Consider the following 14,480-nt stretch of genomic DNA (forward strand, 5'->3'; position numbering starts at 1 on the left):
CACGCAAGTACAAGCCAAGTTGAGCTGTTTTCTCTTCCACTGTATAGTTCATACATGTCCATTCCGCTGGGCAGAGAAACCTGTCTAGACGCGAACTCTGGCTGCGTTCCTCAGACAGACAGAAAGAGTACTCTTCACCCACGAACGGGCTTCCGCAGATAGCAAACCTGAGAAGTTGTTTTGTTCAGTTTTTAGGTGGGGATGGGGGAGGTGGTGTTGGCTGGTAAATGCGTGGCGCACCCTGGATGGTGATTCACTAGTCCTGTGGGGGTGGGGGGGAGGGGGTGGCGGTGGAGAGCTGAGGGTCTCTCTATCTCCTACCCCTTCAGTCCCACGCATACACTTTTTTCGCATCAAAGCTTGTGGATCACCCTCTCGCCCCGGCTGCGGGAGTCTGCAGGAGTAACTGGAAGGTGTCATTTGCAGTTGGCACGGCCCAGATTGCCACTTGATGCTGAGTTAATAGGATCGCGGGGTGGGTGGGTGGAAGCGAGAGGAGAATTAAAGAAAACAACCCTATTGTGTCGGGGATAGCCGTTGCCCAGTGCGCTACTGTTTGGAAGACACGGATGCTCGAGTGTCCGTCTGAATCATACATTTATTGATGGTGGGGGGGCGGTGGAGAGAGAGGGAAAGAAAACCTTTGCAGTTGTTGAGGTTCCCGCCATGTTCCTTGGCTGCAGATATATTGACTGCAGCAACTTCACTGGTGTCCTGGTAGCTTGGTAATTCCCCCCTTTTTTGCGATGCCCTGAATTTCCAACTGGAGTCCTGGACTGTGATGCGGACCACTCGCCCAGCTCCCGGCGCCACTGGATTGAGATTGGCATGAACTTTTATTCCAGGGACCGCGACACGTTTACTGGAGAGCGAGAGAGACCCCTGGATAGGCCACAGAGAGAGAGAGAGAGAGTCAGAGGAGTCGAAATCAAATGCAAAACACGTTCGACAGAAGCAGAGTGAGCTGTCTGTGACAGATAAAGAACGGTGGCAAGAAGGTACCGGGGGCAGACACGACCCGTTTCAGTTTGGTGCAAAATCCTGTAATTGACGCCCGGTTATTTCCAAATGCATCTTATCCTCCCAGTGTGTGTGCGTGAGCGTGAACGGATTTTGTGTTAAATACGCTTTGGGGGAAAAAGGGGAGTCAATCTGCTTTTATACGGCTTCTCCCAGAAGATCGAGAAGGTGGAGCGATCAGAGGACTGATGACGGACCGATTAATCCCTTCAATGCATCAAAAGGCGCCGGGAATCGTGGCAACGTTTGTGTGGGAATCATGGGGATATACTAATCAACCTGGAATCCTGTGCGAAACTGCTGGGGATTAGTTTGGGTTGAGTTTTGAATACACACACACACACCTCTACACATGTATGTCTCTTCAGACACAGCGTTCCAGACGGGAGCTGGGGACGTGGATGAGCTTGTGTGAAGCAGCTTTCTTCCTGAATCCATCCAACCATCTCATCCCATCCCATCCATCTCCCGTCAGCCTGTCAGCCACGCATTGCTTCAATGGAATTGGTTTGGATTGGAGCCCCTTGCATTAGAATCAGACATGGTCCATGGGTATCAGCACGGATTGTTCCACGGTAAGTTCCGCCTATGCGACTTGAGTGGGGAAAACCCTGTTGACTGTGAACATTCGCCTCGGTTGTGCGCGGCTGTGTAGAAACCCAACAGGGCACTGAATATAGATCAGGTGCAGCTAACAATATTGGAGGGAGGGGGAGGGATGAAAAGGAGAGGGATAGAAGGATTACTTAAGACAGTCCCTTGATTTACCAGTTGCCTCTGAGAAATCCAATTGCCTTCCCAGAGAACATTTAACTTGCGCTTTTCTTTTGGCTGTCTGTCACTTCCAAACTATCTCGTCGCCGAATCAATATAACCCCCTCAAGCCCAGGTAGCTTCGATTCCATTTGCCTGGAAACTCCCGGCGTTTGGCGAGGACCTTTTTTTTGTTTCTCTTCGCCAGCTCCCGAGCAAGCTATGAGTTCGAACTTTGTTTTAAAATAGATTGCTATTGTTAACTTGTGCTTAGATTGCAACTAGACTTATCAGCAAAAGCAGATGTGGGGAAAAATAAACGGGTTTGTATGCGTTTTAAATACGTACTGGAAAACGATTCTGAGAAGCTGGATATAGTAACGTGCAATTCTCCATTTGCATAATTAACAATCATAATGACCATTAAAAGTGTGTTTAAGAAAGGCATTAGTAAAAGTACATCAACTTCTGTCAGTTGTATTGTACAATTTTTCTGGAAATTACTTGCACTTAATAGCTGTTTCTAGCTAGTTAACCATATTAATGCAAACGCCGAAAAAGTCCCTGTGATAAATTTGTTTTTTTCCCCTCTCGCAGTTGTATCAAGTCTCATCCTGCTAGGACTCTGTGTGTCAACAAAAAAGACATCAGGTAATATTTATAATGGTGTCCTTCCTTTGATAGTCATGTTTTCTTCCTGCCATTCCAATTATCTGATTGTAATCAGCAGATAATGTCACTTATTGTTCAGTGTTTACTGCAGTGATCTGTCGAACGTTGAAGTGACTCATAGGTAGCAATGGCTAAAGCATTTTGAAAGCGCCTTCTCCAGCATAGTTACTGCATAAAGCAGACATTGCAGTTGACTGTCTGCGCGAGGAGACATCGAAATTATTAGGGGTAGGGAAGAAAGAGAGGAAAACTGGCCACCTATTGTCTTTTTATATGATAACATTTCTTCTGGATGTTACTTTGAACCTCAATTTTTATACTCGTTCATTGGTCTGAATTCTGATTAATTTTTGCATTGATATTAACCAAAATATTATTCCCGAATGTAATTATCTGCCAATTATATTGCATAAACATTTTCTACTAGTAATATTGCAACAAAATCAGTGCTCATTCTCATAAGAACAAAATGCATGAAGGGAAATATTGCCACCTAGACACTACCAAACCACATGCAATTGCTGTCAGTACTAGTGGGGTATTGCCTGTTATGGGGATATTTTTGTCCAGATGTTAAATGCGGATGCTAAGTCAGTTCTTTCCTCCAAAGACACACTGATTTGAGAATCAGAATGCAGTGCATAGTTTTGATCCTAGTTGCTGATGATTGTATTTTGAATTGGCTGGGAATGCTGAACCAGAAACCTGCAGTCTTGTACTCTCGTGCTAGTTTAAACAATTTTCATAAAGTAGTATATGTAGGCTCCAACTGCTCTCTTCCACTGAAGGTGTGGAGTTTCCCGACTGGTGCACAGGGAAATTTTGACTCTTGAGGTCCAAGATAGGATCTCTAACGTGGCACATTAGAGATGGTCTTCATTGTTGTGGAAGAGCCGGTGTTGGACTGGGTTGAACAAATTTAAAAATCACACAACACCACGTTTATTTGGATGCACTAGCTTTTGGAGCGCTGCTCCTTCATTAGGTAGCTGTGGATGGTCTTGGTAGAGAAGTCCAGAGAGGATGCGCTGCAGACAGAAATGGCACCATCTTTGCCATCCTGTCTGTTTCTCCTGGGGCAACTGGGCAGCACGGTGGCTCAGTGGTTAGGACAGCTGGGACACATCACCAAGGACCTGGGTTTGACTGTCCATATGGAGCTTCCACATTACCCCTGTGTCTTCATGGGTTTCTGCCGAGTGCTCTAGTTTCCTCCCACAGTCCAAAGATGTGCAGGGCAGGTGGATTGGCCATGCTAAGTGTTGAGTTACAGGGATTGGGTAGAGGGTTGGTTCTGGGTGGGATGCTGTTCAGGGAATCGGTGCAGACTTGATGAGCCAAATGGCGTCTTTCTGCACTGTTGGGATTCTGTGATTCTATGATTCTAAGTGTTGCTGCACTAAATAAGACCCTTCGTAAAATTCCATTATTAAGTATCGTCTTTCTCTTTGAGTGGTTTCTTTGGATTGTCTCCTAAGACTTAGCAGCAATATACTTTCTATTTTAGGTGATGTTCTTAGTGTATTTCTGAGATATAATATGTTGCAAGAAATTTGAAATTTTGACAAATGCCCAAGAAGGTTTTTTCAATATGTTTCAGTGGCCTTCCACACAGCTCCAGGAGCAAGTGAAGATGAACTGGCAAATATCTATTTCAGTAGCACGTTAAATCCACATTTACCCTATGCTTAATTCAAAATAGCAGGTCCCTCATAAAGTGATGGCATTAAGATAAATGATAGCCACCAAACTGTCTTTATTGGGTGCTAATAGACATTTTAAATGATATTCTGTCTATTAATAAGTTTCTGGGAGTTTGGTTCTTCCACAGTTTGCAGGAGTGCAAATATCATGTGCTAAATCTGGACAGTTCAACATTAGAACCCAGTCTGCGTACGTTTCCTCCGGGTGCTCCAGTTTCCTCCCACAGTCCAAAGATGTGCAGGTCAGGTGAATTGGCCATGCTAAATTGCCCGTAGTGTTAGGTAAGGGGTAAATGTAGGGGTATGGGTGGGTTGCGCTTCGGCGGGTTGGTGTGGACTTGTTGGGCCGAAGGGCCTGTTTCCACACTGTAATGTAATCTAATCTAGACTCCATCTTGGCCACCTTGGAAGATCTTCAGCATCTAAATGAGCTGCTAAAGAGTCTTCCTTAAGAATTTTAAAGTGAATTGCTAACTATGAATGAATAATGTGCAGATTACAAGAAAAAAGACTGCCACTTCACTGTTAATTCACATATGTCTGGAGCACCATGACTTCATGTCTGAATGTTTTACTACTTCAGTAGTTTTCACAGTGTCTGCTCAATGTTGCTCCCTCTTTGAATCCCACCCTAACAGGATTCCTTGATTTATTTAATTCATTCATATGGTATGGGTATTGGTATGGTATGGGTATTGCTGGCATTGTTGCCTTTTCTCAGTTGCTGTTAGGAAGATGCTGGTGAGCACTTCCACCAACTGAATGGCTTGCCAGGACATTTCAGAGGGCATTTAAAGATCAATCACTGTTACTGGAGTCAAATTTAGACCAGGCTAGGTAAGAGTTGCAGATTTTTAGGACATTAATGACCAAGGTCAACTGTTATGACAATCTAGTAGGTCAGCATTACTGTTTCCTTTTTTTTAATTACAGATTTTATTTAATTAATTGAATATAAATTTATCAGTTTCTGTAATAGTTTAAATACATATCATTGGATTATCAGTCATGATCTCTGGATTCTCAGGCTAGTAATACAATCAAAATTTTACAGTAGATTTAACTAATCTTAGATTCATTTATTGTTCATTAGATCTAAATTTACAAGAAAGAGTTGCAACTACTTTCAAAGCAAATGATTACACTTCAAAAATAATTAATGGGTTATATGTATTTTGAAATGTCGGTAGGAGACATTAAGTTTGTTCTTGCTCTACCTTTCTTCGTGTCAGTTCCTACTTCATTGCAGGTCAGTCTATGATCTCCTCCACACTAGATTCATGGTGCTGTTTTAAAACAAATTACCTTAACACTGTGTTAGTCTTTGCTGTCCACCTACACTATCCTACACCTGACCTTGAAAGATAAATGACCAACCTCCTCTTCTGCTAATAATCAAAATGTGCAAGGTTCTTGGTGTTTCAGGCAAATTGGTTTTGCCACGTATTAGTTTGACACCAAATCTGATTTGTTTATAGACAAACCAACCTCTTCAAAATCAGTGCAATGTGGCTCTTGGATCAAGAATCCAGATGGTGGCTTCTTCACATCTCCCAATTATCCAAACAAGTACCCTCCTGACAGAGAGTGCATATATATCATTGAAGGTATGAACAAGAGATATGTCACTTGTAGTGAAAATAAAATGATTATATAAAATGAATTTTATTAGTTATTTTTTACAAGAACTGTAAAACATAAATTTAGTTACTTCATCAGTGAGTGCAACTTTAATCCTTTAAAAAAATTGAATTTCTGACATTAGTCAGTAAATGTTTTTGCATTATTTATGTATTATTTTCTTTTACGTAAATCCTTTCAAATGTTTCAAACAGATCAATTTTAAATTAGATCATAAAATAAATCGCTATGCCTCCAAAAATAATTCCTTCCTTTCTTTAAGGGAATATGGACATGGAGGCAAGACCAGTATTTCGTGCTCATTCCTAAGCGATCTTGAATTGAGATACTTTGCTAGGCAACTTCAGAGGGTAGTTGCGTGCCAACCAAATTGCTGCAGGTCTGGAGTCAGTCGTTGGCTAGACATAGTAAGGAGGGCAGAGTTTGTTCCCTAAATGGCATTTTATAACCAAATTAACTTCTCCAAAAATCGGTGATAGTTTCAGTGATATTTATTGAAAATAGCTTTATATTCTAGATGTGAAAATGTGGTGCTGGAAAAGCGCAGCAGGAAAAGTGCTTTTCTAGCACCACATTTTCAGCTCTGATCTCCAGCATCTGCAGTCCTCACTATCTCCTTATATTCCAGATGTATCAATTGAACTTAAATCCAACAGATTGTATGGTGGGACATGAGCTAATGTACCACAGCATTAGCCTGGAGTTCTGAAATACTGGTCCACTACTGAGCCACCAGTTCTGTCCTTACTGAGATTTTCAGAAGTTGACTGGATTTTTTGACAAGGTCCCTCATGATAGGCTAATCCAGAAGATTATGGTGCATGAGATCCATGGAGTCAGATTTGGCTTGTCCACAAAAGGCAGGGGGTAGTGGTGGAAGGGTGTTTTTTCTGGCTGGAGATCCATGACTAGTGGTGCGCCACAGGGATCTGTACTGGAATTTCTGCTGTTTGTGATACATGTAAATGACCTAGATGAAAGTGCAGATGGATGGGCTAGTAAATTTGTGGAAGATACACAGTTTGGTGAAGTTGTGGATAGATTGTCAAAGGATACAGTGGGATATAGATCAGTTGCAGATATGGGTGGAGAAATAGCAGATGGAGTTTCATCCGGCTAAGTGTGAGGTGCTGCACTTAGGGAGATCAAATGTTAAGGAAAAGCATACAGTTAATGGCACAACTCTGAACAGCATTGATGTGCAGAAGGATATTGGGGTTCAAGTCCATAGCTCCCTGACAGTGCTCAAGTAGATAGGGTGGTAAAGACCTTTATTAATCATGGAATTGAGTACAAGAATCAGGATGTCATGTTCCAACTTCATAAGACTTTGGTTAAGCTACACTCAGAGTATTTCATTCAGTTCTGGTCGCCACATTATTAGAAGGATGTGGAGGCTTTGGAGAGGGTGCAGAAGAGGTTTATCAGGATGCTACCTGGATTAGAGGGTATTAGCTATACAGGGAGGCTAGAAAAATTTGGGTTATTTTTCGCTGGAGTGATGGAGACTGAGGAGAGATTTGATAGAAGCCTATAAAATTATGAGATGCATAGATAGAATTGAAGGTCAGAATCTTTTTCCCAGAGATGAAATGTCTAATACTCGATGGCATGTATTTAAGGTGAGGGGGAGGAAGTTCAAAGGAGATGTGAGGGGCAATTTCTTTTTAATGCGGAGACTGGTAGGAGTGTGGAATGCACTGCCAAGGGTGTTGGAGGAGGCAGATACCATAGGAGCATTTAAGGCTCTTTTAGCTAAACACATGAACATGCAAGGAATGGAGGGATATGGACCAAGAGCAGGCAGAAGGGTTTAGTTTAATTTGGCGCCATGTTCGGCACAACATTGTGGGCCGAAGGGCCCGTTCCTGTGCTGTTCTATATTGTATGATTGCAAGAAGTTATTTTTTACCAAGATTATTTTGGTCTGAAAAGTAATTAAATGTATGTTTCTTTTATTCAATCATATCTTATACGCTGCATAAAGTAATAACATATCCCAGATTTCATCCATATTATGGATTTAATATTGACAGTAGACAATCTGTTTGATGTAACATGAGATAAACATGCAAATTTGTTAAACATGTAAAATCATCAAATCATAAATGCATTAATTTATATGATATTAGTGTCCATTATTTTAAATAAGTATTTGTTATGTACTGAAAGTTTACAATTGCCTTGAGATGGTTTGCTCTGCATTAGGTCTGGGCGTCGTGTCTTGAATCATCTGAACTCACTCATTTCCTTTGGTACACCACACATTTGTAACTTAATTATGTCAACTCTTATTTTATGTATTATCTTGGAATTAATTGTATGACTTCATTATTTAGCTGCACCAAGACAAAGCATTGAACTTTACTTTGATGAAAAGTACTCCATTGAACCTTCCTGGGAATGCAAATTTGACCATATCGAGGTGCGGGATGGACCTTTTGGATTTTCTACTGAGATTGGACGTTACTGTGGTCAAAATATTCCACCTTTTATAACATCATCGGGTAGATATTTATGGATTAAATTTGTTGCTGATGGTGAGCTCGAATCTATTGGATTTCTGGCAAGATACAACTTTATACCAGGTAATTGTTTTTTATTATCGCATTGGAATAATCATGACAAGAGACAAGTAGATATTACTCTTTCCTGCTTGAGTCCACAAAATATTTGAGAGCACAAAATGTTTGGCACTAAGTACCTTTTAAATGTTATAGTGATCGGAAATTGCCAAATGCATCATTTATGAGTAAATACTGGTTACAAAGAAAAGGATACATTTCTGTCCATAATTAAAAAATTCTGTTATGTTTCTGACTGATAAAGAATAGACATGTCGAATGTAATGTTGTCCCAAATGTATCAGATAGGGAATTTTGATGTTGGAGTAGAAGAGCTGTATCTATACCTGCTCAGTAGAAAATCCCAAAAATATATCGATTTGATTACACGCAGGACTGAATCCTTGATGAGGATGCAGGGGGATTAATAATATGAAAGGGTTTTTCCTTTATCTTTATTTCTTTGCATTTTCATAATGTATTGAATGATGATAATACATTAGACCTCCGGCATGTCAGAACATTTAAAAACTACATTATTTAACAGTTATGTAGCTATTTTCAATTAAATCCTTCACTTTCTGTGAAGAAAACTTACTTATTAAGAAGTGGTTTTCTTATGGCTGGTCTAACAATTTGGGTTAGGTTAGTATCAGCAGCTTCCACTGGTGTCTCATTGTACTCAGTAACGTAGAATAGTTCCATAAAAGACACCAAGAAGTTTTGCTTTGTTACTTCCAGGTGTCAGTGAGAGGAGATTGAATTGTTAAAGGTAACCTATCTGGTCTGACTTCTAGAAGACTGTATGTTGAGCTGGGCAAAAGTGAGGACTGTAGATGCTGGAAACCAGAGTTTAGATCAGAGTGGTGCTGGAAAAGCACAGCAGATCAGGCAGCATCTGAGGAGCAGAAAAATCGATGTTTGGGCAAAAATCCTTCATCAGGAAGTGTATATTGAGCTGCTTTAGGCTGAGCTCTAATAGGAGGCAGTATATTCAATAGAGGATTGGCTAACAAGTAGAAGACAGAGTTGAGATAAAGGGGACAATTTTAGGATGGCAGTTTGTATCTAATAGAGTGGCACAGGGATTAGTGCTGAGGCCACAATTATATCCAATATATATTAATGACTTTGATAAGAAAATTTGGAAGAGTCTATGGAGCTATGGAGATATATAAGCACGTTGGCAGGAAGAACATTGGAACTGAGTATTATTTAACTGAAGAAAGCCTGAAGAAGGCTACATCAGTCAATTTAGCAGACCTTGTCCATGAATCACAAAAAGATAGTATCCATGTTCAGTGGGTAATAGGGAAGGCAAATTAATTGCTGGCCTTTATTTCAATGGGAATAGTGTTTAAAAATAGGGAGACTTTTAAATAAAACTACACAAGATCACGGTTGGAAAGCTATGAACAGTTTTGGGTCTTAAAAGTTCATGAAACTGATACCAAGTATGTTTTATAAATAAATCATTAGAATATAGAAGAATGTGAGGCAATGTTAATGATACATAGATGATTCTTAGAAAATATGACAGGGTAGATGCACAAGAGAGTTTAGGACCAAAGGGCATAATCTCAGAATAAGGGGTCACACATTTAAAACAGATGAGGAGGAATTTCTTTTCTCAGGGGTAGTGAATCAATGAAGTTCTTTGTTGCAGAGAGCTGTTGAGGCTGGGTTGTTAAGAAAGTTCAAGACTGAGAAAGGCAAATTTTAAGTCAATAAGGGCATCCAAGGTCTACAGCGAAAAGTTGGGAATGTGGAATTGGGGATTGTCAGATCAACCATGATCTCAATGATTGGTGGAGCAGACTCAATGGACTGAATGGCCTACTTCTGCTCCTACATTCTATGGTTTGATGGTCAATGTCAGCATGTAAGTCAGCTGCAGCACTGCTCAAAATGATGAGGATAAGTATGTTAAAAAAAAGTGTAATTGAGTTTGGGAGATTTCAGAAAGTCATTCCACAGAGCCATCTAGTGGTCAGAGCCTGATACTCTGTTATGACAGTTGACATAATGGAATTACATGGATTGTTGAATTTAATATAGTTAATGTGACCAAGAACATAACCAAAAAAGTGTGGAACAAAAAGTGAGGTTTGTGGACAGGGAATGTAGTGGGTATGGTTTTAATGACTTGTGTATTGTGTCTTCTTTGTGGAGTTGAATAACAAAAATGTAGATTGACAGCAAACCATATTTGTGTGCAGTATAATGTTTTTGTGGATCAACATATTGGCTAGAGTTTTAACGTTTATATATTCCTGAATTTACTTAATTTCTAGATGATGATGTATTGTGTGTTTGTAATATGGCAGAAGTGCAAACACTTAAGATAATCCTTTGGGAATGATTTGTGATTTATTTTGACAAAGCTGTTACCTTATTTTAACACTTTGGGTTAGATTTTGCCTCTGTACAATAATATAAATGTTGTGAAAGCAAATTTGCAGTCCATTTTACAACATCCACTTTTTATTTAAGTTTTATATTTAAAATTAATTTAGCATTAACGCTTAAATTTAGACGTGAACTCTGGTGGATAATTTCATGATATATTTAATTAAAATAAAATTTAGAAGCGATATGTTTTATGCTCACTCAGGTTTTACGTAGTAAGGAAGAGCTTTGCCTACATTATTCCATTTATCTGTTTTGCCTGATTGCTTTTAATGATACATTCTTCAAATTCCTAATACTGCCTTCCATTAAGTCTGTTATATCTCAATATATCAGTCAGGCAGATGTTTGGTTAGAGTCATAAAGTTATAAAGTACAATACGGAAACAAACCCTTCGGTCCAACCTGTACAGATTCCCTGTATTAATCTAGTCTCATTTGCTAGCATTTGACCCATATCCATCTAAACACTTCCTAATCATGTACCTATCCAGATGCCTTCTAAATTTTGTAATTGTACCAGTATCACCACTTCTTATGGTAACTCATTCCACACACGCACCACCCTCTGTGTGAAAAAGTTGCCCCTTAGGTGCCTTTTAAGTGGTGGTGGAGGGTTGCTTTTCAGACTGGAATTCTGTGATCGATGGTATGCCACAAGGATCGGTGCTGGGTCCACTGCTTTTCATCATTCATAAATGATTTGCGTGTGAACATAGGAGGTATTGTTAGTAAGTTTGCAGATAATACCAAAATTGGTGGTGTAGTGGACAGCGAAGAAGGTTACCTCAGAGTACAACGGGACCTTGATCAGATGGGCCAGTGGGTTGAGATGTGGCAGATGGAGTTTAATTTAGATAAATGTAAGGTGCTGCTTTTTGAAATAGCAAATCTTAGCAGGACTTGTACACTTCATGGTAAAGTCCTGGGGAGTGTTGCTGAAGTTGCTGGAGATCTTGGAGTGCATGTTCATAGTTCCTTGAAAGTAGAGTTTCAGGTAGATACGATAGTGAAGAAAGCATATGGTATGCTTTTGTTTCTTGGTCAGAGCATTGAGTATAGAACTTGGGAGGTCATGTTGTGGCTGTACAGGACATTGGTTCGGCCACTTTTGGAATACTGTGTGCAATTCTGGTTTCCTTCTTATCGGAAGGATGTTGTGAAACTTGAAATTGTTCAGAAAACATTTAGGAGAATGTTGCCATGGTTGGAGGATTTGAGCTATAGGGAGACATTGAATTGGCTGGGGCTGTTTTCCCTGGAGCATCGGAGACTGAGAGGTGATCTTATAGAGGTTTATAAAATAATGAGCGGCATGGATAGGATAAATAGACAAAGTCTTTTCCCTGAGGTGGGGGAGTCCAGAACTAGAGGGCATAGGTTTTGGGTGAGAGCGGAAAGATATAAAAGGGACCTAAGAGGCAACTTTTTCACACAGAGGGTGGTGTGTGGGTGGAATGAGCTGCCAGAAGAAGTGGTAGAGGCTGGTACAATTACAGCATTTAAGAGGCATCTGGATGGGTATATGAATAGAAAGGGTTTGGAGGGATATGGGCCATGTGCTGTAAATGAGACTAGATTGGGTTAGGATATCTGGTCAGCATGGACGAGTTGGACCAAAGCGTCTGTTTTGGAGCTGTACATCTCTATGACTCTAATTCTTTTCCCTCCCATCTTAAATCTACGCATTCTAGTTTTGGACATCCCTTCCCTTGCTGATTCATCTTATCCCAGTCTCTCATGATTTTATTAATATCTATTAGGGATCCCCTCAGCTTCTGACGCTTCAGGGAAAAAAGCCCCAGGTTATTCAGCTTCTCCCTGTAGCTCAAGCCCTCCAAAACCAGGAACATCCTTTTAATTCTTTTCTGAACCCTTTCAAGTTTAACAACATCTTTCCAATAGAAGGAAGATGAGAATTCCAAAAGTTGTCTTTGATTTGTGCCAGTGTTATTTTATTGCAAGTGTTAGGAGAGCACTAAAGAAATTTAAGTTGACCAGATCATTATTTTGTGATCCTTCTTGTCTGTTTCGAACATTGCTGCTTGACCTGAATAAGATTAGCACCACACTATATGAGAAATCCAAGGGGGCATTATGTACTGCACCTGTTGGGCAGTGAAAAAAATCGGCTTCAGAAATGTTGAAATTGTTTTTTCTCTTTTGGTGTGTTGCTTGTGACACCTCACGAATTTACCATGAAAGTAGTAATGAAAGTATTTATGCTTGTTTGAGACACAAAGACCCAATGTCAGGCATATTAAAACTTATAGTTCAAAATCTACATAATTATTCAGACACATCAATTTGTTTCTTCAAGGTACAGTAGTCAATCGATGTCATTTCCCACTTCCTTCATTTTTCATGTAATTGTAAACTGTTTTGCACCTGGAAATGTTTGTACAGGAACAGGATAGTGTTTTTCTTGAATTCACTTGTGTCACATGAGTTTTGCTGGCTGGCCAACATTTATTACCCATCATTAGTTTCCCTTAAGAAGATAAGCGGTGAGCTGCCTTCTTGAACTACAGCGGTCCATGTACTGTGAGTAGATCTACAATGCCCTTAGGTAGGGATTTTAACCCAGTGAAAGTGAAGGAATGGTGATATATTTCCAGGTCAGGATGGTGAATGGCTTGGAGAGGAACTTGCAAGTTGTGGTGTATCCATGTACCTGATGCCCTTGTCGTTCTAGATGGAAGTGGTCGTCAGTTTGGCAGGTGCTATCAAAGAATATTTGGTGAATTTCTGCATTGCTTGTAGATGGTATACACTGCTGCTACTGAGCATTACTAATGGAGGGAGTGGATACTTGTGGATGTGGTGCCAGTCAAGTGGGCTGCTTTGAACTGGATAATTTCAAGAGTGTTGTTAGAGCTGCACTGACCGAGGCAAGCAGGGAGTATTCCATCACATTCCAGACTTGTGCTTTCTGATGGAAACAGGCTTTGGGGAGTCAAGATGTGAGTTACTCACTGCAGTATTTCTAGCCTCTGACCTGCACTTATAGCCATTGCGTTTATATGGCAAGTCCAGTTGAGTTTCTGGTCAATGGTAATCTCCAGGATGCTGACAGTGACAGATTCCATCATGGTAACACCATTGAATGTCAAAGGGTTGTAGTTAGATAATGTATTTGTGGAGATGGTGATTACCTGACATTTATGTGGTGCAAATGTTATTTGCTAGTTGTCATCCTAAGGCTGGATATTCACCACGACATGTTGCATTTGAACATGGACTGCTTTAGTATCTGAGGAGTTGTGAATGGTGCTGAACATTGTACAATCGTTGACAAACATCCCACTTCTGACTTTATTATGGAGGGATAATCATTGATGATGCACCTGAAGATAATTGGGCTGAGGACAGTACCCTGAGGAACGTCTGCGGAGATATCCCAGAGCTGAGATGACTGACCTCTAACAGCCACAACTGTCTTCCTATGTGCCAAGTGTGACTCCAATTGCACCGCCACCTCTGCTGTGTCTGTCCTACCAGTAGGTAAAAACAATGACTGCAGATGCTGGAAACCAGATTCTGGATCAGTGGTGCTGAAAAAGCACAGCAAATCAGGCAGCATCCGAGGACAGGCAAAATTGACGTTTCGGGCAAAAGCCCTTCAGGAATAAAGGCAGAGAGTCTGAAGCGTGGAGAGATAAGCTAGAGGAGGGTGGGGGTGGGGAGAGAGTGGCATAGAGTACAATAGGTCAGTGGG

At 40.5% G+C, this 14,480-nt stretch overlaps 1 protein-coding gene across 5 annotated transcripts in view; it reads left to right on the top strand.

Annotated features, from left to right (window-relative positions):
* The first annotated feature begins 876 nt into the window (after positions 1–876).
* The window catches only part of neto1l (neuropilin (NRP) and tolloid (TLL)-like 1, like), a 222,257-nt gene continuing 208,653 nt past the window's right edge, over positions 877–14,480 (top strand). For 3 of the 5 annotated variants that reach the window (XM_043688454.1, XM_043688455.1, XM_043688456.1), the window contains exons 1-4: positions 877–1,595; positions 2,371–2,424; positions 5,627–5,755; positions 8,129–8,377. In XM_043688454.1, coding sequence (XP_043544389.1) covers positions 1,562–1,595; positions 2,371–2,424; positions 5,627–5,755; positions 8,129–8,377 — 466 coding nt within the window. In that variant the 5' untranslated portion in view covers positions 877–1,561. The remainder of the gene's footprint in view (positions 1,596–2,370; positions 2,425–5,626; positions 5,756–8,128; positions 8,378–14,480) is intronic. The other 2 variants (XR_006311425.1, XM_043688458.1) reach the window with 1 other exon arrangement.

The sequence above is a fragment of the Chiloscyllium plagiosum genome, chromosome 4 (assembly GCF_004010195.1).
Source record: "Chiloscyllium plagiosum isolate BGI_BamShark_2017 chromosome 4, ASM401019v2, whole genome shotgun sequence".
Classification (NCBI taxonomy): Eukaryota; Metazoa; Chordata; class Chondrichthyes; order Orectolobiformes; family Hemiscylliidae; genus Chiloscyllium; species Chiloscyllium plagiosum.